General features: G+C 45.4%; 1 protein-coding gene across 1 annotated transcript; it reads left to right on the top strand.

Annotated features, from left to right (window-relative positions):
* Positions 1-824: 824 nt before the first annotated feature.
* LOC103755886 (ATP-binding cassette sub-family A member 9) lies at positions 825-26,853 on the top strand. Its single transcript, XM_018073343.3, has 39 exons — positions 825-939; positions 3,861-3,973; positions 4,849-5,059; positions 5,260-5,418; positions 6,181-6,281; positions 6,607-6,833; positions 7,701-7,839; positions 8,355-8,540; positions 9,121-9,253; positions 9,870-10,041; positions 10,850-10,908; positions 11,899-12,009; positions 12,526-12,701; positions 13,002-13,121; positions 13,460-13,598; positions 14,130-14,220; positions 14,798-14,937; positions 15,383-15,502; positions 16,047-16,206; positions 16,491-16,657; positions 17,101-17,228; positions 17,433-17,570; positions 18,399-18,512; positions 19,069-19,239; positions 19,382-19,495; positions 19,669-19,776; positions 20,361-20,429; positions 20,995-21,083; positions 21,805-21,922; positions 22,272-22,389; positions 22,656-22,747; positions 23,771-23,934; positions 24,599-24,674; positions 25,182-25,276; positions 25,583-25,699; positions 25,948-26,088; positions 26,246-26,325; positions 26,418-26,473; positions 26,599-26,853. Exons 1-39 carry the CDS (start codon positions 825-827, stop codon positions 26,686-26,688), a joined length of 4,917 nt encoding a protein of 1,638 aa, XP_017928832.3. The 3' UTR covers positions 26,689-26,853.
* Positions 26,854-27,959: the final 1,106 nt, after the last annotated feature.

Genomic DNA, 27,959 nt, shown 5'->3' with positions numbered 1-27,959 from the left:
CCCAATGGGAAGTGATGCTGGAAAACACTCTCCTAAATGAGCTCATTTCTTGAAAATGAGTAAATCAGCAGCTGCAGCAGAGCTACAGACTTTTGTTAAGCAACAACCAGACAGCTCTTGTTTGGGTCAGCTCTGCAAATTAGATGCACAGTTCTCAAGCTGTTGAAATTCCAGGACAGTCAAATTAATTTAACTGGTTGAGTTATCGTGTGGCCATACACCCTTCCAGCTCATTTGGATTTCCTGGCTTATCTGATTTCCTCACCTCCCTGTTTTGAATGCAGATCCACTGGAAAGATGTTTTGTAAAAGCCCAACACATTCCATCCTGATTCCAGCTGTGTAGCAGCTGCTGGAAAAGCAATTAAAAGGAGTAGAAACAGGAAAAAAAATTTCAAAAATTACGAAAAACAACGACGAAAGGAGGAACAAGAACTGAAATCCCCTTGGTCCTGCAAGGCAGGATTCACCTCGGCAGAGGAAGGAGCGTTTGCTGAGTCAGGCTTTGAGCAAGATGGGGAGAAGGCAGCAGAATTTTCCCTCTGGAGAAGCTGGGGCAGTGAGGAGGTGGTTCTGCCAGCACTGAGGAGCTCCTGTTCACCCCACCTCAGGGTGAACCCCAACTCTCCTGCCTGGTGGAAACGTCGCTGTTGTATCGCACGCGCGGCGCACGAGTCGTGTCAAATCCTGCAAACTCTGGTGTGCAAACATCTCCAGGCTCCGGGCCAGCAGGTTGTAGGGATTGCTCCATGGCTGGGTCATCACTCCAGAAGTTCTGGGAGTGTTCACACCCCTGGGACAGGGCTGTGACGTCTGGAGAGGGGCATGGCCACTGGGCTGGGCTACGGCGCTGAGCCCTCGCCGGGGCTGCAAAGGGACCAGGAGCTCGGACACCTCAGAGCTGGGGGGCACCTAGTCCTGATGGAAAACACAACATCAGGTAAGGAGCCTCATATTTATCTTTTTTTTTGTTTTTTTGTTTTTTTGTTTTTTAGGAGAAATTGATTTAGAAATAGAAAAATTCTCCTCAGGGCGTTTTCATGCACAGCTTTTGTTTGGTGATCAATTTTTTGTTTCCTGATTATTTAATACAGTGTTAGACTGAATGCAGGGGAGCTGCCCCTTCCAGCTCATGTTCTCTGACAAATTTTAAGCTTTGTGACAAAATGTTTAAGAGGCAAAGGAGCAAAACTATTCAGCTTTTCTGGGTGTGTGTGGATTTTGATTCTCATCACGGATGTACTTTGGCTGCAGGTGAAGAGCTGCAGATTGATCACTGGGTCTTCCCAGATGATAATCACTCCCTCCACTCTCCTCCTCCTGCTTTGCTGATGCCACTAAAGCCATCTAAAAAATTAAAAACCCCAAGTTTCACTTCTCTGTAAGAGTTAAAGTGTTGAAATTTGACAAAAGGCAGGCTTGGAGTTGTTATTTTCAAGTTGAGAGTAGGAAAATAACCCGTTTCAAAATTTGTGTGTTGAAGAGTGGAGTCGGTGCAAATCTGTCCTGCGTTTATCAGAGGGTCAGATGCAAACAAAAAAACAGCAATAACTGGTAAACAGAAGGGTACAGAAAGAGCACATTCACCTCTGCACTCCCCACGTGCAGGGATTAATCCTTGGCTCCTGGAAAACCTGTGGCTCCTCTGGGAAGTGGGAGATGCAGCGTTCATTGCTTCCTCCACAGGCAGCATGGAGAGGCTCCTGACAGTGCTCCTGAAGATTTTTAGGAGTTAAAATCATCAACTCACAGAATATTTTGGGTTGGAAGGGACCTCGAAAGGACATCTAGTCCAACCCCCCTGCAATGAGCAGGGACACCTTCAACTAGATCACAACAAGTTGATTTTTTTATTAGAGGGAAAGAAGCCTGAGGAGGTGCCAAATAGGAATTCTCAGAGACAGTAAATAAAGGAAGGGGTTATATGGGATGTGCCTTTCTGGGACAACCTTTGGGACAGCAGAGCTGCACACACAGGATCCCATGGAAGTTACTGCAACATCTAAGCAGTGTGTTCCTGGAGAGCAAGAAGTTTGGGTGTATTTAATGAGCCCTCGGGAGGCAAACACTTCCAGACTCATCCAGTTTTCCAGGGGATGCTCTGAACTGGCTTAAACACTGCTGCCTCCAGAGAAAATTCTGATGGGTTTTATTTTGCCTTCTGAGCGTGAAGTTTTGTACCTCAGGTCTTGCAGAGGGTTCTCTCTTGCTTTATCTTTTTGATCATTATCTAATGGCTTAATTAGGTATCTAATTAAAAGTTAATAATATCTAGTATTTATTAAGTATCTAACTGAAAGTTAAATACCTCCTGATTATGTTCATAAAACTTTTCTGGGCAACATCACTTGTTTGAATTCCTGGCTTCATGTTTGGCTTCCAGTGGTATTTGCTTCTTGCTCCACAGGAAAAAAAATAAATTAAAACTGGTGGAAACTCAGTTGGAATTTTCTAAAAAGTTTTAGATTTGCTCCATCAGTTTTTAAATGAAGTGTTTGTCGTGCTTGTAGAGATTCAGTGCAGTTTGTACAAGACCATCATGTTTTCCATGAACCTTTATTTACTGCCCCAGACATCCTGATTTCGGTTCACAGAACCTGAAATCCAGATCTGGGCAAAGACAAGTAATGTTTCCTAGAAATCCCTTCCTATTTGTCTTTAACCTCCACTGCTGGCTGGGATGGGGAAGCACAGGGGAAGGGAGAGCACCAGGAGATAAGCCCTGTGATAAGAGTCAGAGGGTAAACAGGGATTCTGGATCCATCACCCTCGGAGTAGGCAAATACGTAATTATTCCAAAAACAAGCAGGGAAGGGAACAAAGCAGTGGAACCATTTATTAACTCCAGCTGCCCAACCTGTGAAATCAGGAAGTGATGTCCAAGGGGAATAGAGCACTGTGCATTTGAGGCTGCTTTGATTTGGGGTTTCAGGCCATTTGAAAGGATTAAAACACAAAAACATACTGGGAGGTTCCCTGCCCTGCTCTCCTCCTGGGAGGGGGTGAAACCTGTCGCTCTGAACTCGCTGCTGTTCTTGTGCAGGGAATTAAACTTGGAGCTGAAATAAACATCCCTCATAAAAGTATCCCCCAATAAATATTCCCTGCTCAGTATTTAGGAGCATATAAAGGAACACATGGAAGGAAGGAGGGGTGGGAGGAAGTTTTTAAGATGATTTTGCTTCTCACTCTTTTCCTCTGATCCTGCTGGTCATAAATTTTATTAATATCCCCACTCAGAGTCTGTTTTGCCCGTGATGGTGATCAGTCAGTGACCTCTCCCAGCTGCCATCTCAACCCTGGAATCCTTTGTTGTTTTTCTCCTCTCCTCTGCCCAGTTGCAGAGGGGAGGGAGAGAGTGGCTTTAGTGGGTACCTGGTGTCCAGCCAGGGTCAACCCACTGCAGCACCTTCAGCATCTCACCAGTGTTTTTGGTGGCCTCCCTGCAATGGATGATGTGGAAAGAGGGCATGTGTGTAACAGGGATGATTTTAGGATTGGTTACAATACCTGGAGCAGGTGAGTGGTGTTTTGCCAAAAAACCACATCTAAGGCAAGGCATAAATGCTCTTTCTGCAGTGAAATGTAGAAAGTGAACAGTTGTCTCATTCTACAAAGAGGAAGAAGGATGAATCTCTGCACGTGGAAGAGGCAGCTGAGCCCAACCCAGCTCTCTGTTCCCTTCCATGATCTTGGGCTATTTCCTTTGAACTTCACCTTGGTTGTCCAAACTGTAAAATGGAGACAAGTTCTCAACCTTTGGCGTGTTATTGGCTTCCCCCAAAATGCTGTTTACACAAGTAAATACCTTAACTTCCAGTGATCTGTTTCATTCTAAATTTTATAATTTTTCTTTCTCAGCTGGAAAAATGCAGGGGATACTCAAGAAAGCCTCAAAAATATTTCAGCAAACCCGGACTCTCCTGTGGAAAAACATCCTTCTGGTGTGGAGGATGAAGATTCAAAGTTTTCAGGCAAGTGTCGGTTCTTCCAAAGGGAAATTAGGATTTCCACTACAAAGTGGTTTGTTTTTTTGTTTTTTTTTACATTGCATGGTTTTTATGCAAGGGGATATGAGAAGCCTCAGCTGGTAATGAGGTTCCCTGGGAAATGTCAGCAGTTGCCCTTCTTCCTGTGACACTGGAACATCCCGGCACAATAAGGCCTTGTGACAAAGCTGGATTTGTTGCTTTTGGTTGTTGCTCCCACCCTGCACTGGACAAAGGAACGCAATGTCCGATTCATGGCTACGGTGTACAATTACCAGCAGACCTCCTTGGCTCCAGCACTAAGAAAACATGTTTTCCACTTGAAACGTTCCTCGTGTTTTCAAATCCCCCACACCTGTGGAATGGCCTCTCCCTCGTGTGAGGAGCAAAGTCACCCTGTAAAGGAGAGAGAAATTCAACTACAACAACTCCAGCTACGACTGCTGCATTGAAGAGGAGAGACACTGCTGCCCTGAAAGTGGAAAGGATCTTTCCTTCTTTCCTTCTGGACTTTTACTGGAGGGAGAGGAGATTTGACCCAATGTAAATATTGCTTTACCATAGGAGAGATAGTTAGGATTGTGCATATAACGTATTATAATATTTATTTGTGTAATAATTGTGATATAATTCCCTTCCCCCCATACTGAGTCTTGTGTTGTGTCTGGAAAACCCCTCTCACACCGGGGTGAGTTGTGGGAGGGGGGCTTGGACTCGGAAATTGGATTTTTGGGGGTCTCAAACCACAGCCAGAGGAGCTGGACGGTGCAGAGCTGGGTGAGGAGGGGCCTGGAGGAACCTTCCCACACCCCCAACCCCTGGGCTCCACCTCAGCTCTGCGTTTCCCTCCTCCCCTCCAGGAATGGGTGACGGCGGCGGTTTTCCTCTTCATGCTCCATGAGACGGCGGATATGATATGGGAATACCCCAGGGCAGAATTCCCTTACAAATTCCTGGGGCAACTGGATGATCCAGCCTTTAATGCCACGGGAGTGACGCTCATGTACACACCTGTAACCAACACCACCAGGAGAATAATGGGCAGAGTGGCTTCGGATTCAGTGCTGAGGGGTAACGCTGCTCTTAAATCCCTGTTCCACGTCTGAACTGGCCCTGGGGGTGGGGAAAAACCTTTGGCCAGCGTGATTTTTGAGGGTACAAATTGTAGTGATGCCCATTTTCATGTTGTTGCCCGGCTACTCAGAGTTTTAGCTGTGATGGTTTTATTTTTATATTTTTTTTTAAATATTATTTATTTATTTTAACGACAGGCGTAATAATAGAAGAGGTGGAAAATGAGGAAAAAATGGAAACGAAAGGAACTTTTGAAGATGAAGTTATTGGTGTTGTTTTCAAGGATAACTTCTCCTACAGCCTCAGACTTCAAATCAGCAAAACTGTGTTTCCAAATGATGTCTTTGACCACATCGGTAACAAACCAAATGTAACCGTAGAATCTGATTTTATATTAAAAGCTGCTTAGTTGGATCTTTGTGCTGCTGTGCCACTCCAAAGGGATGGAGCTTCCATGTGCTGAACGACTCCAGAAAGATGTTGATTAAAATCTGAGAGTCTGTTTCTTGTGAAAGGAAACAAGGGTCAGAGAAAAAAACTTCAGGAACAACTAAACCTTATCCACAGATATAGAATCGTGGAATGGTTTGGGTTGGAAGGGAGCTCAAAAGTTGCCCAATTCCATGCCCTGCCATGGGCAGGGACACCCCCCACTAGCCCAGGTTGCTCCAGGCCCCATCCAACCTGGCCTTGGACACTTCCAGGGATGGAGTAGCCACAGCTTCTCTGGGCAACCTGTGCCAGGGCCTCCCCACCCTCACAGGGAAGAATCCCTTCCCAATATCTAACCTAAATTTCCCTTCTTCCAGTTTGAACTCAATAATCCCCCTTGTCCTGTCACTCCAGTTCCTGATGAACAGTCCCTCTCTGGATTCCCTGTAGCCCCTTCAGGCACTGGAAGGTGCTGTGGGGTCTCCAAACAACCTTTTCTTCTTCAGCCCCAGCTCTCCCAGCCTGTCTCCACATTAAAACATAAAAGGCTGAGTAAAACTAAATCTTGATTTCCTGACTCTTGAGTAAAAGACATTTTCAACCCCACGCATTATACATAAGTATTTATACACACATACATATGGAAATGTATTAATTCAAATTTTTTTTATTTGTTTCCCCAACAGAATCCTGCGGGGATTATTCGGAAAGATACTGCAAAGTTCCTTTGTACTGGTACGGGGGTTTCCTCTCAGTGCAGTCCAGCATTGATGCAGCAGTCATAGAAGTAAGTGACCACGGTGGAAAACATGTTTTCTGTTCTTTGCAGAGTTATCTGTAAATTTAAAAAAAAACCAACAACAAACCAAACAGCAAAAAACCCACACAAAATCCTCCCCACCAAACCAGTTCATTTTCCCATCCCTGGAAGTGTCCAGGGTTAGTGTTTATTGCAAGACAGCACAAAAAGATACTAAATATTTGTTATTTGCCACTTATAAACATAACTTTATTGACAAACTAATCGGTTTAATGCTTATATAAACCTGTTTGTTCTGATGCTGGCTCTTTCATTACAAAAACGAAATTTACACCTGGTTTCTTTTCTCTAGATGAAAACCAACCATTCTGTCTGGAAAGAAATGAAGTCAATCGCTGGGGTTCGTCTGAAATCACCCCTGATTAAACCTGTGTTTAGACTGGATTATGTTATGTTCATTTTTTGTGCTATATTGTGCTACTCCCCATTCGTGCACTTTTTATCAGTGAAAGTTCTAAGGGAGAAGAAGCAGCTCAAGGTGTTAATGGGAGCAATGGGTTTGCAAGATGTTGCCTTCTGGTGAGTCTGGCAGAAACTCGCTGTGTGATCACAGGGGTTACATTATCTAAGGTATGCAGGATGTGCTTGGAGCAACCTGCTCTGGTGGGAGGTTGGAATTAGGTGATCTTTGAGGCCCCTTCCAACCCAAACCATTCCGTGATTCTGTTTGCTGGAGAACCTCTGTTTCCAAGCAAGTTGATCTAAGACAGGTGGTTTTTTTTATTCTTGCTGTTTGTTATGCTCAGGTCTGCTCTTCTCCCCCCAGAAAAGGGGAAGAGCACTCCTCGTGCGTGTAGCAAGGCTCTTGGGCTTGAGGTGTTGTTTGCCTCCAGAAAATGGGTGGGTTCACACAGACAACACAAAAAGTGCAGAAACAACAGGTTTTGGAGAAAACTGCCAGCGATGAAGCACAGGAGGGACACAGGGTCTGTCTAAACAGGCTTCCAAATCCAAATGTTTCACATCATGAGGAAAAGCTCACAGATAAGGGCTCCTGGCTGCAGATGCTCTGTCTCTCTTTGCTGGCATTGCTGCATCTGCAGAGACCTGGGGAGGTGCAAGACCTGAACGTGAGGAAGAACTTCTCTCCTGTGCAGTGACCCCTCACCAGAACAGGTTGCCCAGAGAGGGAGTGGAGTCTCCCTCGCTGGAGATATTCCAGAGCCATCTGGACACAATCCTGTGCCATGTGCTCTGGGATGACCCTGCCTGAGCAGGGAAATTGGACCAGATGATGCTCTGTGGTCCCTTCCAACCTGATCTTTTGAGTCTGTGATATTTGCACCTTTCCAGTCTGGAAACTGTAAATACACTTAGAATTGTGAAACATTTGAATTACAGAGTGTGTCATCTCAGGGCCAAAAATAATTGTGCTTTCCTTTGTAGGTTATCCTGGAGTTTGCTGTACACTGTGTACATCTCAATATCAGCCAGTCTGCTGGCACTGATCACACTGACAGATGTTTTGAATCATCGGAGCTTTTTAGAGCTATATTTGTTTTATTTCTTTTATGGCATGGCTTCTGTAAGTCTGCTTTTGTCTTCTTAAATGATGCAACTTCTTTTTTTTTTTTTTCGGTTTCCTAATTAAAATATCTGAAAGTCAAAGACTGCAGAGTTCTCCAGGGCTGGGCATTATATGAGAAAGTAAAAAAAAGCTTCTCACTACTGGAATTTATTGTTATAATTTATATCTTTACACATTTAAACATATTATATACTTTATATATATGAAAATTCACCTATATTTTAATATAATTTCTAAATATATTACTCCCGTCACATTTTGAGAGATTCTGACTTGAAATCAGAGTAAAGAGAGGTGCAAACATGAGGCTGGGAGTGATTTGTCTGTCCCTATAAGCCTGCCCTGACTCTCAGAACTGTCTGTCAAATCACAAACTTTGTGATGTGCATCTTGTAGGGGACAACTGAAGCTCAACTGGGTCTCTAATTTTGCTCCTATTTTCACGTTTTGTTTTATTTTTTTAATTGCCAGCAGAAATGCATCCTGCTAACTCCTGGTTTTCTCTGCTGCAGATTCACTTCACTTTCATGATCAGCTCACTGTTAAGGCAGCCAAATATTGTCAGTTTTGTGGGATTTCTCCTTCACATCCTCTTTGGGTCAGTGGGCTTTTTGACACTGTTCGACCTTTTGCCACCGTCTGCAGAATGGATTTTGAATCTCTTCAGTCCTTTTGCCTTCTCATCTGGCCTTGCAACGGTAGGTCCAAAAGAAAACCAGTGCACCACAGAAGTTCAGCCCACAGCAATCCTGCTGCAGAATTGCACAGCACCACCCACAGTCTGTGTTGTCAGAACAACCCAGTCACACCCATCCATCCGCTCTAAATGCTTGGAAAGTTTTACTCCAAAAAGTCCATCCTAATTTGTAACAAAGATTGCTGGGCAGTCCACTGCATTATGCATTTTACAGCCTCTGTATATGCAGTATATTGAAATCTCTGTCATCACTGCAGCAGTGGGGTGTGTGTGGTGGGCACCGAGATCTGCAAGAACCCTGAGGTCTGGGAGTGCTGCCTTAGCAAACCCCACGTGCATCACTCTGCTGCTGTAGAAACTTCTCCACAGCTTAGAATTCAGCTTACTGAAGCATTTCTGATGCTTGTGGTCACAATAAAACCCTTGCCTCCTTGGAAACAGCATCGTGATCGTGAGTGGACTTGGGTGTTCAGTGAAAGTGGTTGTGATGACACAGCAGGAGGTTGCACATAGTGTTTCTGCCTGAAGGAAGTGTCATATCTGACCCTTCCAACTTGTCCTTTTTTTTTTTTTCCCCTTAGATGGTAAAATTAGAAAAACATGGACCGGCATCTAACCCCAAATTGTACCCTTTGTATAACTTCTACCTCGCACTGAGCCTTGACAGTGTCTTGTATTTCCTACTGGCCATCTACTTTGATAAGGTTTTGCCTGGTAAGTGGAAATGTGAGGGGGGGAAAAAAAGTAAATTTCCTTGCATTTTATTCTATAATTCTCTCCCCTTGTAGGGGGAAAGCTACCAAAGGGGTGGTGGGGTGAGAGAAGACTGTAACCCACGTGGAGCAACAAGAAATGTGTCCTGGTAGCTGTGCTGGTCAGGTTGTGGAAGAGCATCTTAACAGCCTTGACAGGTTACATCAGGGCATGAAAATGGGATTTACTGCATTTCTCAGGAAATAAAGGGTTGGGAAGAATCCTGTTTGCCCAGAATCTGGGTGTGTTGAACTGCCTTGTTTGGCCCTGCCTCAAAAACAGGCTTAAACCCTGCAGGGAGGCACTGAGATCCTGCTCCCACAGCCCTGAGCACTGGGTTTGGAAGGATGTTGCAGGACTTGACCTGGTATTTTTGGACCCAAGAGGTTGCAAATGGGGTCTTTGCTGTGATTATCCTCCACCTGCATTTACAGATATGAATGAATGAGTGGACAACTTAAATAGCAGAATTTATCAGTTCTGTTACTCTGCTGAGAGTCTACATCCTGCGGCTGTCGAGGAAGAGACGGCTGGGCAGTTTGGGGCTGATATTTTGCCTTCTCTGTTCCTGAATTAGGCAAGTATGGGGTGCCATATCCTCCTGCCTTCTTCCTGAGGCCCTCATACTGGTTCAAGCCCAGCAGTGGGTACGTGGGGGTGAGAGCTGGCAGTGAGAGCACCCACGACCCCGTTCTCAGCGGTGACGCCGAGCCGATGCCCCCGGGCTTCGATGGGAAGGAAGCAATCAGGTGAGGGCTCCTGTAGGCATGAAAAATACACCTCCACATGCAATATTTGACTCTAGAGAGCACAGTCATGTTGCACTGGTGAATGCTAGACTGAGTCATGTTATGTATAGAGATAAAGTTTAATAGTAAACGTGTGAAAGGGAGGATTTGCTCAGGGTCTCGTTCTGCTCCAGAGCTGGATTTGAACACTTATTGGACGTAGTGCATCCTCCAAGCCAGGGCCAAACTCACTGCCCTACACTTTCCTCTCTGCAGAGCATCAGCAGTGACTCTGTTCCCCTTCACCATCATCCTGTGCAGGGCTCAGTTGGACTCAATGATCCTTGTGGGTCCCTTCCAACTCAGCACATTCTGTGACTCTGCGATCTTTAAGCACAAAGCTGATGGAGTGTGGTGAATAAAATACTTCTATGCACAACCTTCCAGGGCTAGATGGGCTTTTTGCTGATGCTGCCTGTTGCTTGTTACCAGAAAACAAACATAAATCTGCTAAATTAATAGCTAAGTCATCACTTTTAATTAGATAACCAGGAGTTATCTTGTTCCCTAGAGCCTCCAGCTTCCTTCACTAAGTGTTCCTCGAGTTTGGCTTGGAAACCTTTTAAACAGCTTTTAGAAAAGTACAGTTGCTAATTCTGCTTTAGAGGTACAAGAAATGGATTCCATAAAGTGATTCCTTCAGAGTGAGCAGGACCAGTTCGGGGAGGAGGTTGGGAAATATTCTTCTATTAGGTTTCAAAGGTTATTTTGAGGAAACATGTCCAAATTGTGAGATTCCATAGTAATGGCTTACTTACCTTTCCTTTAGGTTAAACAACATTAAAAAGACATATAAGAAGAAGGGCAAGAGCACCGAAGCTTTAAAGGGTAAGAAGAGATTCTGGAATTCCTTTATTCCTTTTTCACTAGATAAGAACTCAAAATGTTTTGAAAAGTACTGGATGTACTGAATTTTGCCTCTGGTACTGTTAAATTACATTGTGCAATGGTTATTTCTGCTGGGGTAAATTACTGGCAAATTTTTACCAACTTGTTTGTTATCGCCCTTTTCCCTCCAGGAAAATCACTGTTTATTACTTTTTGCAACAGCAAAACTCTCCTTAAAAGCTGTTTGTTTTTTCCACCACTCTAAAAATCCCCTCTCAAACTTCCCTCTCAAAATATAAGTTATTTTGGGAAAAGAAAACTTGGGGTTTTTTGGTCCTGGCTGTGGCCAAATCTGCTGTCTCCGCCTGAGTTGAGCTCTCCAAGCACTTGCCAATGCAAATAGTTGACATAGTCACAGCATAGTTGTGGGGTATTTGTTAAATGCCTTTGTTCAACAGGAACTCCAAGTGAAAATATAAAAAAATGAAAAATATGAAAAATATTAAAAATATCAATATGGTCCCAAAAGTCTAAATTGAGTAAAAAAACCCCAACAAACCCAACCCAAACAACCCACAGAAAGATAAATTAAGTATTTTTTTAAAAAAAGAAAATGAGGTAGCAAAGTCTGGCTGCTTTGAAATCGCTCTTGAAATCTCCCATGTTGGGAAAGCTGTGGGCTCTTCTCTTCCTATGGACACTCTCTTGAGCCACACTAAAATAAAAGGTTGTGAACCTTGTAGAAAACTGAAGTCAAAATTCTTTAAATATTGAGGTTAATACACTAGTTCCCTCAATTCAATAAAGACTTGGCAGGAGGTTCCTTACCAAGCCAAGTCCCAACTTTTGAAGACCCAACCTGTGCTTTTGGATCTGTGGTTTTGCCTCTCGGCTTCCAAACAAATGTCACTCTGTCACTCGTGGCCACAAGCTGCAGGAACAAGTCCACTTCTCACAAACCTCCATCCTAATGTTCTATTTCTGCTCCAGGTTTGTCCTTAAATATATATGAAGGCCAGATCACTGCATTGCTTGGCCACAGTGGGTGTGGGAAAACTGCCCTTTTAAATGTGCTCAGTGGATTTTCCAAGCCTTCAGCAGGTAAGATCGTGGACCTGAGTGCTCAAGACAAGGAACTGTTTGGTTTTTTTCAAGTGTAAAGGGGAAATATGCAAAAAAAACCCAAACAAACAAACCAACCAAACAAACAAACAAAATATTTTCCCTCATGCTGGTTTGTTTCAGTGCAAATTTCTCCTTCCACGTGAGCTCCAGGGATAATGTACCCTTTATGGGTATATTCACGTGTGTCAGCATGCACAGATGGTTGTTTCTCCATCTGGATGGCCTGATGCTTTCCAAGGAAAACACCTATAGGAAATATGTTTTTATTCTCCAGGGAGAGACCTGGTGCTCTGAAATATTTTTGAGGGGTGTTAAAGCTTTGGACTGCACAGTTATTTTGCTTTTTTAAAACTATTTTTAGTTTCTATTTTATCACTTGAGAAACACCCACAGTGCTGGGATTAATGTCAAAGGTATGAACACAAACCACTCTGTTTTCTCCTTGTAACTGGGAAACAAGATGAAATTTGTTTCCTTCACCCCCCTGTGCAGGTTCTGCAACGATATACAACTACAACGTTTCTGAAATACCTGACAGGGAAGGAATTCAGGCAATGGTTGGGGTTTGCCCCCAACTTAATTTGCATTTTGAAGCCTTAACGGTGAAGGAAAACCTCAGGAGTTTTGCCCACATCAAGGGGATTGAGCGGAAGGAAGTAGAGCAAGAGGTTGGTATGTGCTTGTCAGCCACTGACTTCTCTTTTACAGCAAAAGATCATCACCAGCATCTGGTTCTGTGGAAATGAGAACAACCCTAATTTAGGGTGAAGTGCTTTCTCGGCTCTTTCTTATCCTCATGTCATGAGCTGGAACTTGGATTTGCAGCATTTCACTCTAAGAAAAGCCACTTAAAGTAGATAAGTTTGAAATCTTGAAGCTGTGCTCTCCTGTGCTGTGTGTAGCCATTTGTGAATTAAAATGTGAGCAGTGCTTTGGGAATCTGACTCTTGTCTTCGTGTCTCACCAAGGTGCAGAAAGTCCTCGTGATGTTGGACCTCACTGACCTTCAGAACGTTTGTGCTGATGCTCTGAGCAGGGGCCAAAAAAGAAAGTTGTCTCTTGGAATTGCGATTTTAGGGAATCCCCAGGTAGGAATTTGATTTATACACACACAGTGTGTACTGTTTGAGCACATAGCTTTGCATTTTGGCCTGGCACAGGGACAGGTGTAATCTTCTCCTGGCATTCCAAGGTTACTGACCTCCTCACTCACTTACTGGAAGGATGGAGGGATCTAGTTCAATGAGAACCACGTTTTTAATTAAAAGAGTGGTAATACTGCAGCAGGAGAAAGAGCAATAAAAATGGCTGACACTTGAGGATGCATTTCATTCTTCGAGTGAGATCATCAAAAGAATGAAATGGGGTGATGTGAACGTGGAACTGGGCCATGGGAACATGGTTCTGACCTTGGTGGCCTTTGCAGGTGTTGCTTTTGGACGAGCCAACAGCTGGGCTGGATCCCTGCTCCAGGCACCACGTGTGGAGCCTCCTGAAGGAGCGCCGGGCTGGGCACGTGACACTCTTCACCACCCAGTCCATGGAGGAGGCTGATGTTCACGCTGGTGAGCCCAGATCTGCACCTCGTGGGTTTGCAGAAGAGGGTTTTCCATTGCAGAACCCACATGTGGGTGCCACCATGGTGCAGTCTGTGCCCACGGGGCACCTTCTGTCTGAGAGCAACCACCCAACCCAGGCTGAGCAAAGGCTAAACCTGGACTGATGTGTCCCTCCAAGACCTTGCTCGTGCTCTTCCTCAGGATAAAGCACTTCCATGTTGTCTGGATATGTCTCTAACAGCACCCACAGACATTAGTGCTGCTGTTTGAATTAATATCTTTCCTATTTCCTTGTTATTCCCATGCTGTGTGGGAAATTCTCCATGAGCCCAGAAGAATTCATAATTAAAAGGGTAACCTTGATGTTTAGGAGAAAGGCGGTGGTTTAAAAAGAAAAAAGACCTTCAACACTTGGCCTGGTTTTACTCCTCTCAATATATTATTAATGTGTCTGTTGAGTTCAGAAGGAGCAGGGTGAGGTCAGTCTACTGCACTCTTGTAAATCCCCCTAAATCCTTTGTTTTTGTACCTCCTCAGATCGGAAAGCTTTCCTCTCTAATGGGAGATTACAGAGTGTTGGCTCATCCCTGTACTTGAAGAGAAAATGGGGAATTGGCTACCACTTAAGGTAAATCCTTTTCTTTTGGTCATCACTCTTTTTGGAATAAAAAAAACCCCAACTTCTAGTTCTCATGAGTGTTTTCTTGTAGAGTCTGTGTTTCTGTACAGTTTCTATGCAGAGTACTAGGAATCTCAACTATTCACTTTAAAAGACTTTTGAGGGTGCCAAAAATATCCTGCTTTGGGACAACAAGCTGCTTTTCTTTGGAACCCAATCCTGAAAGCTCTGAGCAGGTAGCTAAAATGACTTTGCAGCCTCCTTTGCAGCTGAAAGGGGACCAGAGTGAGGTGATCTGTGGTGCCAGAGTGATGTGCAGCGGTTTTAATGGGAAATTCTTTTCCTTTGGATTTTAATTTCTGTGTTCTTGCTTTAGCAGTACTGGCCAGGATCATTATTCCCAACCTCAACTCTTTTTTTCCATGCGTGGCAAAACCAGGGGCACTGCAGGCACCTATAAAAATTCCCACTGAAATGCTGCCCAGTTTTGAAGGTTTCCCTGGCTTTGGATTTGAAGCAGATGATGCAAACATTTTTTTTTCCCCCCTCACTTAACATTCTAACAATGGGTTTTTAACACAAACAGGATGCACACAAATGACCTGTGTGACCCAGAGCTTATCTCCTCCCTGGTCAGACAGTACATCCCTGATGCTGTGCTCAAAGGGAAGAAGAGGAATGAGCTGTGTTACATGCTGCCTCTGGAAAACACTGACAGCTTCCCAGGTAAGAAAACCTGTCACTGTGCCAGGGTTTTAAAGGGAAGCCAAGTGGTGGGAAAAGCAGAGAGCAAAGTTGCTGTGAAGGCAGTAACTATTCCCTAGTCCATACTGTGTGGGATTAGGAAGCTGCATAAACATCAGTCTTGCAGAACGACTCCAATGCACATGTTAATATTAATAATGCAGGTGAACAAAAGAAAATCCACCAACTAATCTCCAAACTAAAATCCACCGAGTCTCCTCTGTTTTCAGGATGACCCACGTTAATCAAAACCTCTGAATTTTCCACTGCTCACCTCTAAAGAGCACGATAATGTTGTGATGGTTTTTAAGTTATAGAGATGAACGATGTGAATGCTGGAACACCCAACATTAACCCTGCCAGTCTGAGTTTGTGCTCAGCACCAGCCTTGGCCACTGGGCTGAGTCTGGTTGTCCCTGTTGTGCAGATCTGTTCAGCCACCTCGAGAGCAGCCTTTTGCAGGGGGTTATTAATTATGAGGTTACCAGGACAACCCTGGAAGATGTTTTCCTGAAGCTGGAGGGTGAGGAAGCCGTCGATGGAGAAGGTAAAGCACTGACTCCAATTTGCACGTGTGATATTATTAAGGTCCCACATACACAGATGTTTTAATTGAACACCTAATGAGTTTCTGTTAACTGTGAACTTTGGTAGGTCTAGAGTAGCAGCTGAATCCCACTTTCCTTTAGTGAAGAATATCTTCTTGGAGAAGTCTGGATGATTCAGTCTTGACTTCCCATAGGCTTTTAAGCACAAGGACTGAAGGCTGATGGCTGATGTTGGAAGGGTATTTACCTTTGAAGGGTTTTACTGCCCAGACAAGGAGGTGGGAAGAGCTAAACTGGGCAGAAGGCACTTCACAAGGCCAGTGAAGATACTGGATGTGTTGCCATACAGGTCCAGCCAATCTGAATTCAGCAATGCAATTTACATTCTGGATAAATTATGGCCCCTTTTTGCCACCCTTGTTTCTTTTCTGACTTAAAAAAAGCCAAAGCATTCCCCAGTTCAGAGCAGAAGATCCTTGTTTATTGTGATTAAAACGTGTCCTTTAAAGGCTCTTTGTGGATAATGGCATTTTTAAAACACAGGAGACAGAGACCTGGAGGAGAGGGACCAAAACCTCCCGGGGTTTCCCAGACAGGGGATCCTGGCAGGGAGTGGGATGGGGCTCTGGAGGCAGCAAGTGTGTGCTGTGATGAGAGTTCGCCTCCTCAAACTGCGGCACGACGGGAAGCTCCTCAGGGCCGTGTAAGTACAGGAGCTCTCCCCTGCCCTGCAGCCCCTGGGCTGGCTCAGTGCTCTCCAAGGGATTTGATCATTCCCTGCACTGACTCGTGGAAGGCTTCAGTACTGGTGGAGATGTTTGGAAGCAGAGGATTGGGTGGAAAACGTTTAAAAGCCGGGGTAATAAGGGCAGTCTGAATTTACTGGTAGAGCTCTGAATTGCTTAAGTTTTAAGTTTCCCCACATATCATAATATTAGTTAGGTTGGAGTTCCCCTGGACTCGCTCATGGTTTGTTTCTCCACCTAGATTGCTGCTGTTTGGAACATTCATGCTTCCACTGATGATGATTGTAACCCTCATTCAACTGTGGCACAGCTCCAGCAGCTGGGAAATCACAGCTAGTCCATATTTTCTTCCCACTAGGGAGAAAATTCAAAATAAGTCCTCAAACCTTCTCATCCTCAATGACACAGGTAAAGAAGAACATGTGATGCTGACTCACCTTCTGCACCAACCTGAATCTCATTGCAGTTGACAGACCAACCTTGCCTTACTCTGTCTGTACATTCCTTTCTACATTTATGCCTTTGGGAGGTGTTTTCTTTTGGGCAAAAGCAAATCCATTCTTAGTGACAATAACTGAGTAGATGATATGTAAAAGAGTAATGAACCAGGCAAATTAAAAAAAAATGCAATAAATAAGCTAAGAATGGAAACACACATTGTATTTAACCAGTTTAATTAAAATAGAAAAAAAATATAGCAAATACATGTTTGCTTAGAATCTCAATGTTTGGGGTTTTTTTTTTAACATCCTCTGCTTTGCAAGTGGGAACCTGTTTGTATGAAACTGTTTATCTTTAAAGAAAAAAACCCTCTCTAATTACTCTAATTTCTGTTCTTGACTTGATCTCAGGATCAGAAATGGAGGATTTCATTGCTGCTTTGAAGACTCAAAGCATAACCCCAGAAATAACTCTTGAGAAGAACATCACAAGCCTTCCACATCATAGTGGAGCTATAAAAGTATCCCTGGAAGGCAAGGTGAGGGATTTTTTTTATTTCTTTCATCCCATACACCAACAGGATCCTCTGAAAAGTACTTAAACGAGGTGCAGAGAAATAAACACACCAGGAAGGGAGGATTTTGGGTTTTTTTTACCTATTAAATAATATTTAACGTTATCTGAGTGCTGCTCACGCTTCTCAAGGGCGTGAAGGTGACATCTTTTGCTCTCACACCTTCAGAGCTACCAGTTCACGGTCATGTGTGGTGCAGAACCCGTCAATTGTTACCCTCTGCTCGTGAACATCATCAGCAACACCTTCCTGAGGCTCTTCAACTCCACGGCACGCATCCGCCTCTGGAGCGAGCTCCTGTCCAGGGTGAGTGTCCTGTCCTGCCTTCCCTGCTGAGAACTAACGGGAATGCTGAAGAGATAAGGACTGTGCAGGTTGGAAACCTGGTTGGGTGAGCAAGTTCCAAGGGTTGGGGCCAGTGGTCTGACTGCTGCCAGTCCCTGGGGGATTTTAGGGACAGTTTCTTCTGCCGTGTTCGGGAGCTCTGTGGGGTTTCAGTGCCATGGCCTTCCAGCACCCGAAGGGAACCAGCAAGAAAGGTGGAGAGAGGCTATTTACAAGAGCCTGGAGAGACAGAACAAGGGGGAATGGCTTCAAACTGGCAGAGATTAGGTTTAGAATAGATATTAGGATGAAATCCTTCCCTGTGAGGGTGGGGAGGCCCCGGCTCTGGACAGGTTGTCCAGAGAAGCTGTGGCTGCCCCACCTCTGGAAGTGACCAAGGCCAGGTTGGACAGGGCTTGAGCAACCTGGGCTAGTGCAAAGTGTCCCTGCCCATGGCAGGGGGTGATGAACTCCAAGGTCCCCTCCAACCCAAACCATTCTATGATGATGAATATGGTCTGAATACAACAGTGATACTTGCAAACCCCACCTTTCTCCAGCATCCATTTTGCAGGAATCAGCATCAAAAAGTTAGTCTCTTTTCTCAAATATCTACAGTTATTAAAATACTTTTTGAAAATTCTAAGCTGGCAGACACCTTTTTTTTTTTTAATTTGCCTTGTTTTCTGTTTTTATCCACAAATGGTTTACCATTAATGTTCTTGCTCACTTGCATGTTCAGCCATCCTACGAGCCAGATTTTCCCTGGATAGCTGTTGATTACGGATGACTCTGAATTTCTCTCCACAGGTAGAAAGCTCAGATTTAAAGAACTATATTTTTTTCAACTGTCTCAGCTACCTGCTGATTTTGGCTGCTGGTTTGCCTCCTCTCCTTGCAGTGAGCAGCATGGAGGATTACAAGGTAAAGAGCACGAGCTGTAGACAATCTTACACAAGAAGTGAATGTAAATTCAGTATCTCTGGAGACCAGTTAAAGATGGTGATGCCCTGGCACAGGTTGCCCAGAGAAGCTGTGGTTGCCCCTGGATCCCTGGAAATGTCCAAGGCCAGGTTGGACAGGGCTTGGAGCAACCTGGGCTAATGGAAGGTGTCCCTGCCCATGGAAAGGGGTGGAAAAAAATGGACTTTAAGGTCTCTTCCAACCCAAATCATTCTATGATTTCTAGATAGGATGTTAGAAGAAATACAACCACACAAGCAGAGTGTTGTACCAAAGTGCATTTCTCTGCATCCCAGGGAATCAGCTGGGGCTCAGAATAATTTGGATGTCAATAAAGATTTTGAGACCGGAACGATTTAATTTCATTTTTTTCCTTTTTAGGAACGATGTGGTTTTAAACAACAGCAGAATTAGAAATGCAAGTGCTTGGGAAGGGGAGGAAGGCTCAGCCAGGGAAGGGAGGAGCAGGAGTGGTGTTTTAGACTGTTCTAACTCAGCTCCCTGTTCCCACTGGCAGCTCCAGGCTCGCTCCCAGCTGCGGCTCTCGGGGCTCTTCCCCTCGGCGTACTGGTGTGGGCAGGCCCTGGTGGACGTCCCGCTCTTCTGGACCCTGATGTGCCTCATGTTTGGGCTTTTGGTGGCCTTCAGCCGCACCTGCCCCTTGCACACCAGCACCACCCTGCTCCTGGTGAGCTGAAAACAGGCAGACACAAATCCCCCTCCCTCCCTCCACAGCCAGCTTGTGCTTTGATTATTGGATTCAAAGTGGGCGGGTTCCCACATGTCCACATGCCCCTCCTTGTCACTGATGTTGCTCTCTCTCATTCCAGATCATTTGCATCATTGGTTATGGGGTATCTCTTGTCCTCCTCATCTATTTAATTGCCTTCAAAGTTGGCAGTGGGCGAAGCAACCGTCACGTTCGGTCTTTAGTCTTCATTCTGGTAAGTGAAGAGCATCTTCCCTCTGAAGTATTTGGTTTACATGTCTTGCTACTTGAGGCTTCGTTTCAAATATATCAACAGGCAGCAGAATAAACCCAAATCAGTGACAAAGAGCCTGTTTTTTTAGCAACAATACATTGATGTTGGAAATTCTTTTTCCTGCGTTATTCCAGGTGAATTATGTTCTCTATATAATCAGTAACCAGGATGAACCAGTTTACTACACCTGTTGTTTGATTCCTGTGTTTCCACCCCTGGGCTGGATGATGTTCTCTTCACTAGTAAGTAAAACACATCCTACTAAATTCCATAATGGTCCTAATGGTGCAAACTGCAAAGCAAGAGGCACTTTCCAAGTTCCCTGTCTCGAAGTGCCAACTGCCCAAAAGAGAGTGAGGGAAGACAAGAGGAGAGAGAAGAAAAGGTCTGGGCAGGGGAGTGAGAGAAGGAGCCAAGATTTGAGTTGTTAATCCTTCATTTGGTGGGGATATTTTTGGTTTGTTTAGTTACCAAGAGCTGTTTCAATGGCTGTATTTTGGTAGCATGGGAGGGGAAGGAGGTGAAGCGGGAAGACCCAGAGGGAGGAAGTGAAGCTGGCAGGAGGTAAAAGGACTGGGAAGAGAGAAGCAAGGATGGGGAAGGTCAATCTAGCCTGATCTGATTTGAGGCCCCTCTGAATCACTGTGGCCAAGGAAGCCACAACCCTTTGAGCAGCATGAAGCAAAACCAAAGTGCAGCTCAAAGCTGCTTTATTCCATCCTGAAGAAAAGCTAAACATTCCTACCCCCCTCACTTGCCCTGACCCTGCACTCAGACACACCGTGCTAAGGAATTTTCCTAATTGAGTGACATTCTTTTCTTGTAGCACTTTGCAATTTTAGAAAATGACAAACTCCTTCGCTCCGGGAATCACATCTACATGGCTGTCTTTGCAGTAAGGAGCAGCTGGGAGATGGTTGCTTTGGAAAGGGTGGCTGTTGTGATGCAGTGGACTTGCACTGGGCTTGTATAACTCTCCCCATAAGTAAACCACGGGTTATGTGGTCAAAGTTTCACGTTAAGGGTTGGCAGGGGAGGCACATCCAAGGAATCATGGGCTTGTGCCTCATGTGGCCCCTGGATGCTGCACTATCTGGATGTGCAAAAACTGGGGAGGGAAGGGGGTTGTGAAGTGGAGCTCATGTCTAAGGGAGAGACAGTATTAATCAACTAATCAGTTTAATGCTGCTTCTACAAAAGAATGATGTGATCCCCGATCCTGTAGGATCTGTTGGGGTGCAGATTATCTGGGCTAAAGCTGCAGAAGGAAATCAAGGCTTTTGCAAGAGATCTGCATGTCAGATGGAAATGTATGGGAAGCATCAATCTAACTTCTTCCCCTTTTAAACCTTTTAGTTGAAATAAATGAGAGAGGTTCCTGCTTCCCCTTATCATTAATATTAATCAAGTGTGTTGTTACCTTGTCTCCATACCAACCTAATTAATTTCTGGTGTTTTAGCCATACCTCCACTGTGTGATTTTTGCTTTCCTCCTGCGCCGTTTGGAGATGAGATATGGAGGAGTTACAAGATTTGATCCCATCTTCAGGTGTGTCCCAGGGGTTCCTTGTGAGCCAGAACTACCCCAATCTGCAGGGTGGGCTTGATGCTGCTCCTGGCTCACCCCTGACAGCAGGAGGAGAGGAGGGGGGAACTTAAAAAAACTTTGCAAAATGTGCATAAACCTTGTATTTTTAGTTTTAACCAGTTTATCTGAAGGGCAGGAAACTAAGGACAAGGGGAGGGGTTTTTAATTCCTTTGGGTCATTGCAGTTTACAGCTTAACTTACTGGAGTTTCCCTGAATGTGTCTGGTGGCAAATTCCCACCCAGTGTGTTGCAATAGAAGATGAGTTGAACTACAGTGTCCTTGAGATGATAAAAATTGTGATTTGAGCTTTTTTTTATTAAGGTTCATAGCTGAGGTTTCAGAACATTTCACTGCAGCTGGAAAAATTATAGTTACAAATCGAAACACAGCATTTTAATTCCTTTTCAAACATGTCAGTATTGCTCCTGGTAGGATGGAGACTCCCCCTGCCAATGGGGTTTAGTTTCTCCCCCATGGATAAATGTTTGAGCAAACACTGTCTGTGGAACAGCCCAGCAATCCTCGTGGATTCCATTCCAGCTCAGGACATTCTATGAGCTCCCTGAGCTCAAATAAATTGTGCAGTGGCTGCGTTGGTGCTGCCCTGGGAACAAACCTGGAAACACCAGCCTTTTTGGAAGTGACTCCCAGTGATGCCACCTCTCCTCCTCCACTTGTAGGATCCAGCAGAAGAGAGTGGCCCAGCAGAACAGGGACCACCCTGGGGAGGAGCCCCCAGAAGTCCAGGCAGAGAGGGAGAGGGTGAGGAGCTCGATGGTCTCCCTGCAGCAGGACGAGGTGAGTCCAACCCTCTTCCTTCTTCCCCTTTTCATTCTCCATCTCCAGGTTGCTTTCTTAGCTACTTTACCTTCATCTCTGCTTCCTGAGCTCGTGCACTCAGATGTCCTGACCTGATCTCACCCTGGCACCAGAAGGAGTTTATCTGACATTATTATTTTTGTTCCCATTCTGCTTATTTCCCCCCCTTTTTTTTTTTTTTTTAAATTCTCCCTGTTGCTCTCTTTCCTGGATTTTTAATTGAGAAATCTTCTTCTCTTTTTAGAGAGTCATACTTAATGGTAAGAACAGACCAGCTGTCCCATAGGACAGGAGGAGAGTTTTCATTTCCCTCTCTGTCTCTTCACAGGAGTCTGTTGTCGTTGTCAACAGTCTGCGCAAGGAATATGAAGTCAAGAAAGCCAATTCCATCTTCAAGAAACAGAGGAAACTTGCTGTCAAAAACGTCTCTTTTAGTGTTAAGAAAGGTTCAAGTATTTGGCTGCACTCCCTATAATACAAATGACTAAAATCTAAAGTGAAGGTCACGTTTGGAGAAATATTTTCAATCAGAATTTTCTTGTGGGCAACCAGACCCAACATCCCGGGCTCCTGCACTCAGAGTTTGAATTTATGGGGATAAGTTAATGGACAACCCCTTCCCCTACTGTACATTTAGATATTGCCCAGCACAGATGAAACAAGGTCTTATTAATAGTAATTATTATTAACAGTCGTTGCATATTTGTTCTAGGAGAAATATTAGGTCTGTTAGGACCCAATGGAGCTGGAAAAAGCACAACTATCAACATGATTTCTGGAGAAGTAACAGTGACTGCTGGGGAGGTATGTGGTTCCTTTGGAGATACCCTTGATGCCTTTATAAATTAAGGATATGATAAGGCAAGTCAGCAACACAGCCCTTCAGTCAAGGAATTTATGGACATTTATGTGCAATTTATATACTCTGGATATTTACAGAAGTGAGAAGAAAGTGCTGATTTACTTCAAGCATGTTCTAGTTTTCATCGAAGTCAATGTTATAGATTTAAGGATCTGAGCTACAGAAAATCTTTGGTGGGCATTGGAAACCCACTGTTAAATTTCCCAAGCCCTGCAGGAAATGTTGCCACGTAAATAAAACCCAAAAATAACCCTCTCCATAAACAGCCTTGCAAAACTAGGAAATTGGAAACAAATGTGGACAGTGTTGGGCCAGTAACAATCCATCAATTAATTATGTGCAGAATGATTAATGGCATGTGCTGGGGGAGTGGAAATGCCATTGCTGTTACAGATTTGGGACTGAATGTTGGAAACAGAAAAGTACTACCAGGAAAAGGGAGTCTCATCTTGGTGCTATTAGCAAAGTTTCGTGGTAGTGAAAAGGCAGATGGAGCAGGATCCCTGGATCCCTGAAGAGTGATCCCTGTCCATGAAGCTTTCTGGGCAGCCACATGGTGACCACTCACCAGTGTCTGCTGACTGCTCAGCTGGCTACTGTTTGACTTGGCCAGGGCTTGGAGCAACCTGGGCTTGTGGAAGGTGTCCCTGCCCATGGAAGGTGATGGAACAAGATGGGCTTAAGGTCCCTTCCAACCCAAACCATCCCATGATTCTATGATTAGGAAAAAATCCTTCCCTGTGGGAGTGGGGAGGCCCTGGCACAGGCTGCCCAGAGAAGCTGTGGCTGCCCCATCCCTGGAAGTGTCCAAGGCCACGTTGGAGCAACCTGGGCTAGTGGAAGGTGTCCCTGCCCATGGCAGGGGGTGGGATGAGAGGAGCTTTAAGCTCCCTTTCAACCCAAACCATTCTGTGGTTCTGTGACTCCCCCAGCCCCCAGCTGTCTGTGTGTGTGTGTCTGTGCAGGTGCTGCTCAGGGACCACGATGCAGCCCCCCTGTCCCCGGGGTGCCTGGGCTGTTGCCCTCAGCAGGACCCACTCTGGCCAGACCTGACGGTGCTCCAGCACCTGGAGGCATTTGCTGCTGTGAGAGGGATGAGGAAAGAAGATGCAGCTCTTGCCATCAGCTGGTATGAAACCAAGTGATCTCAGCTCTTGGTTCTCCCTCCCTCCAGAGGCAGGGTCCCTCCCAGCCCAAGCCAAACCATGAGTCTATAGGGCAGGGAAAGGTTTTTTCCTGATAACAAACCTGGTTGGTGGTCACAGCACCAAGCCTGCCAGAGCTCAAGGAGCATTTGGATGATACTCTCAGGCACATGGGGTGACTCTTGGGGATGGTCCTGTGCAGGGCCAGGAGGTGGACTCAATGATCCTTGTGGGTCCCTTCAAACTCAGCATCTTCTGTGATTAAGTGACAGAACCTTCAATGCCTCTTTACCTCAGAGAAATGGGATGTCCTGATAAGATCTGCTACTTTATACTCTTCTCAATCCCTTGTCAATGAAGATTTTAGCCTAAGTTTATCTAGAAAACTTAAGGAAAAAATTAAAACTTGCTCCAGTTCATGGCCAGTTATATGAGCAACTCATTTCTCTCATTAGCTGCACTTATTGCCTTGAATTCCTGCAAAAATTCCTTAATTTACCATCCAATTTAGGAGTAAAATCACCTAGTAACCCAAGGTGATATGTGTAGTCAGCCAAGATGGGTATGTCTGGTTTCTTAGCTCCCCTCACCACAGTGTTTGCACAGAGAGATGGTCATTTTGGCATTTTCCCTTTCCATTTCCCACAGCATAGCCAAGGCCTTGGACCTCCTGAAACATTTCAAAACCCCAGCCAGGAGGTTATCTGCTGGAGAAGCCAGAAAGGTACGTGTTACCTTTGTCTTTGCTACCTGAGCAAACCCTGCTTGCTCTTCCTTGGACATTGTGCACAGAAAACCTTCAGCTGAGTGGATTCCTGGCATCATTTATTTTCATCAATAGCCTTGGAACTGAGCTTGGCAGGTTCCTCCCTCCCCTTCCCCCTACTCTCCCACACTGTGTGTTTAATAAGTGCTAACCACAAATTGGATTTACAAGGTAATCACCTCTTCATGCCCCACCATGTGCATCTGCCAGCAAATGGGATGGAAAAGCACTTTCTCATCTTTGGCAGGCTTAGGAGTTTTGGGGAAATCTGATTTTGAGAGATTAAAATGTTAACTGAGAACACCTGATGTGTTTTTTTTTTTTTTTAATCCCTGTTCCTCCTGCGCTTTGGAATCAAGAGCTGCAGCCTTGAAAAGATGCACAAGGATTAAGATATATCAGGACAACTCACCAGTTTTGCAGGTGAAGTAAAGCAGACCTGACCTCGTGCTGTTCCCATTTCAGCTGTGCTTTGCTCTGAGCATCCTGGGGGATCCGACAGTGATGCTTTGGGATGAGCCATCCACGGGAATGGACCCGAAGGGGCGGCGCCGCATGTGGTGAGCGTGACAAAAAAGCAAAAGTTCCTGTTTTCCTCAGAGAAAAACTAAAAATTATAGGCAGTTTTCCCTTTAGTCATTCAGCCCTCGTGTTTGCTTTAGCTTTTCACCAACACTTTACACCAAAAGTGTAAAATTTGGAGGGGGTGCTGCCATGACAAACTGCAGCATGGCACTGGCACCCACGACATCTTCAAGCGAGATAACTGAAGTCTTTTAAATAGTCGTGCTTTTAGGAAGGGAGACACATAAACCAGATTTTCTTTGGCTGTTCCTGGGAGGTAACTGTGATCCCTCTGTCCCCAGGAAGGTGATCCAGAGCTGCATGAAGAGCAGGGAACGAGCAGCCATCCTGAGCACGCAGTCCCCGGAGGCGGCGGCGATGTGTGACCGCGTGGCCATCCTGGTGTCGGGGCGCCTACGGTGGGCACTGGGTCACACCCAGCACTGAGATGGCACCTGGTTTTCAGTCTGGGGGGCTTATTTGGCTTTGTTTTGTTTTATTTTCATTTTGCCTTTTTTTTTTTTCCTTCCTAATCTAAGGGAAAATACTGGTTTGGATTGTGGCGAGTGTGTAACCAGCGGTTTTTGTGCGTTTCTGCTGCCCAACCCCAGCGACTGCTTTATTTGCTGATTGTGGTGGGTTGAGCAATGTTTTCCCTCCTCTGCAGGTACATTGGTTCCCCTGAGGATCTCAAGAGTAAGTTTGGCACGAGTTACCACCTAGAAATCAAGCTGTCAGACCCAGAGAAAAGCGATGCTCTCCACGCTGATATTCTAAACCTGTTCCCCAGCGCGGCTCGGCAAGGAAGGTGAATGTCCTGTGGGATTTGTGCTGGGATTCTCTGTTGCTCCCACTGACCTTGCTCAATAATTTACCTGGGAGCACAGTAGCCCTACAAGCCCCTCAAACGTTGATGCTGAGTCACAAAATGATGAATTGATTTTTTTTTTTTATTGCCTTTTCAGAACTTCCTCCTTGCTCATCTACAAGATACCAATGGCAGATGCACTACCCCTGTCCCGGTCTTTCTCCAAGTTAGAAGCAGGTAAAAGGAAACAATCAATTAAGTAAGGAGATGGCTTTCAAACTGTTTATATGGATTTGGGTTTTAAGGATATTTTCTCCACCCCTCTGCAGCTAAACAGAATTTCAGGCTTGAGGAGTACAGCTTGTCACTGAACACTTTGCAACAGGTACGTTGATGTGGGAGTTCCAGGTTAGAAACCACCTGTATAAAAGGAAGAAATAACCCATGACCAGCACAAAAATGGTCAGTCCTTGGCAATAATGGGGTTGTTTCCTCTGTGCCATGTTGCAGGTGTTTGTAGACATCACCAGGGATGCAGAGGAGCATGACCTGGATGCAGCATCCAACGGGGCTGTGGAGCAGAGACCCCTTCAGCCCTGACTCTTGGAGCCACAGTGAAAATATTCAGTGTATTTCATCAGTGTTCCTGATCCCTGTGATCAGCTGCAGCCCCAGAACTTGGTTACTCACACCACAACACAGCCAGCTCTGCAGGTGTTCTGCCTCACAAAGAGAAAAAGAATTATTATTTTAATAAATAAAGCTTTTATCCTTTGACAAACTGATGCCTGACGTTCATCTGTACCCCTGCTCCGACTGACTTATTTGTTGTGCTGAGGAATAACCCTGCTGGGATGAATTGCTGGTCCCCAGGCAGAGAGGGAGACTGTGGCTGTGTGTGTGTGGGGGGGGCTTGTTCAAACTCAGAGGAGGCTCTGACACCTCACTCACCCATGGCAGGAGGGCAGCAGGGCTTTGCCTTGCTCGGTCCTGAAAAGCATCTCTCTGGGTGGTGTAATGTGACCATGGAGGTGGTGATTTCTGGGGGAGACTTTTGTGTTTTGACCCAAAAATCTGCTGTTGCTGTGTGTTCCAGCTCAGGTCACCTTGGAGCCTCTCTGGTCCCCACCACTGGAGACACAGAGACAAGGAAAGGACTCAGCAGTGCCTGGAAAAGTGTCATGAAAACTGGCAGCTCTTGTATCATCACCTGTATAACCCCAATGATTATCAAAATGAGATGAGCTTTGACCCAAAGGAACAGTGCAGAAGGACAGCAGGCTGAACCTTGCTCTGGTCATTGAGAAGACAGGGTGGGCTTCTTGACAGCACCCACCCCTGGGGGAACTGGTGGGGAGACGGAGGCAAGCCACCAGCACCCTGACCCTGTCTGAGCAGATCAGCACCTCCTCTTAAACACCTGCCTGCCAGAACTAGCTTTGAAGAATAAATTTACAAGAAAAAAAATAAATCTGAAGAAAAATGAAACTCCCTAAGTCCAGGCAGCCAGGTGTTTCCCCTGGTGCCCTGCTGTCCTGTCCTCCAGCATCCTCAGCCTCAGGGAAAGGTGGGCTGGGGACCCACTGGAGGACAGGGGCAGTGCCATCCCATGGGATGGACAGAGCAGCAAGACCTTCACCCATCCCCCTGGTTCCTGTGGATGATGCTGGTGCTACAGGGATGGATGATACAGGCAAGGAGAAAGCAGGTGGTTCAGGCAGGCAGAGGTGCACGACCAGGCAGTGCAGGCAGGGATGTGGCCAAGCAGGTACCAGCAGGTGGCTGCCGTGGCTCAGAGATGGGCTGTTCCTGCCAGGAAAAATCCCCAAAGCAACCACCCACACCCCCAGAGAGCTGCTTTCCACGTGGAT

The sequence above is a fragment of the Manacus vitellinus genome, unplaced genomic scaffold (genome assembly GCF_001715985.3).
Source record: "Manacus vitellinus isolate BGI_N305 unplaced genomic scaffold, ASM171598v3 scaffold_24_pilon, whole genome shotgun sequence".
Lineage (NCBI taxonomy): Eukaryota > Metazoa > Chordata > Aves > Passeriformes > Pipridae > Manacus > Manacus vitellinus.
Note: the sequence above shows the minus strand (reverse complement) of the source record. Positions and strands in the feature narration are given on the sequence as shown.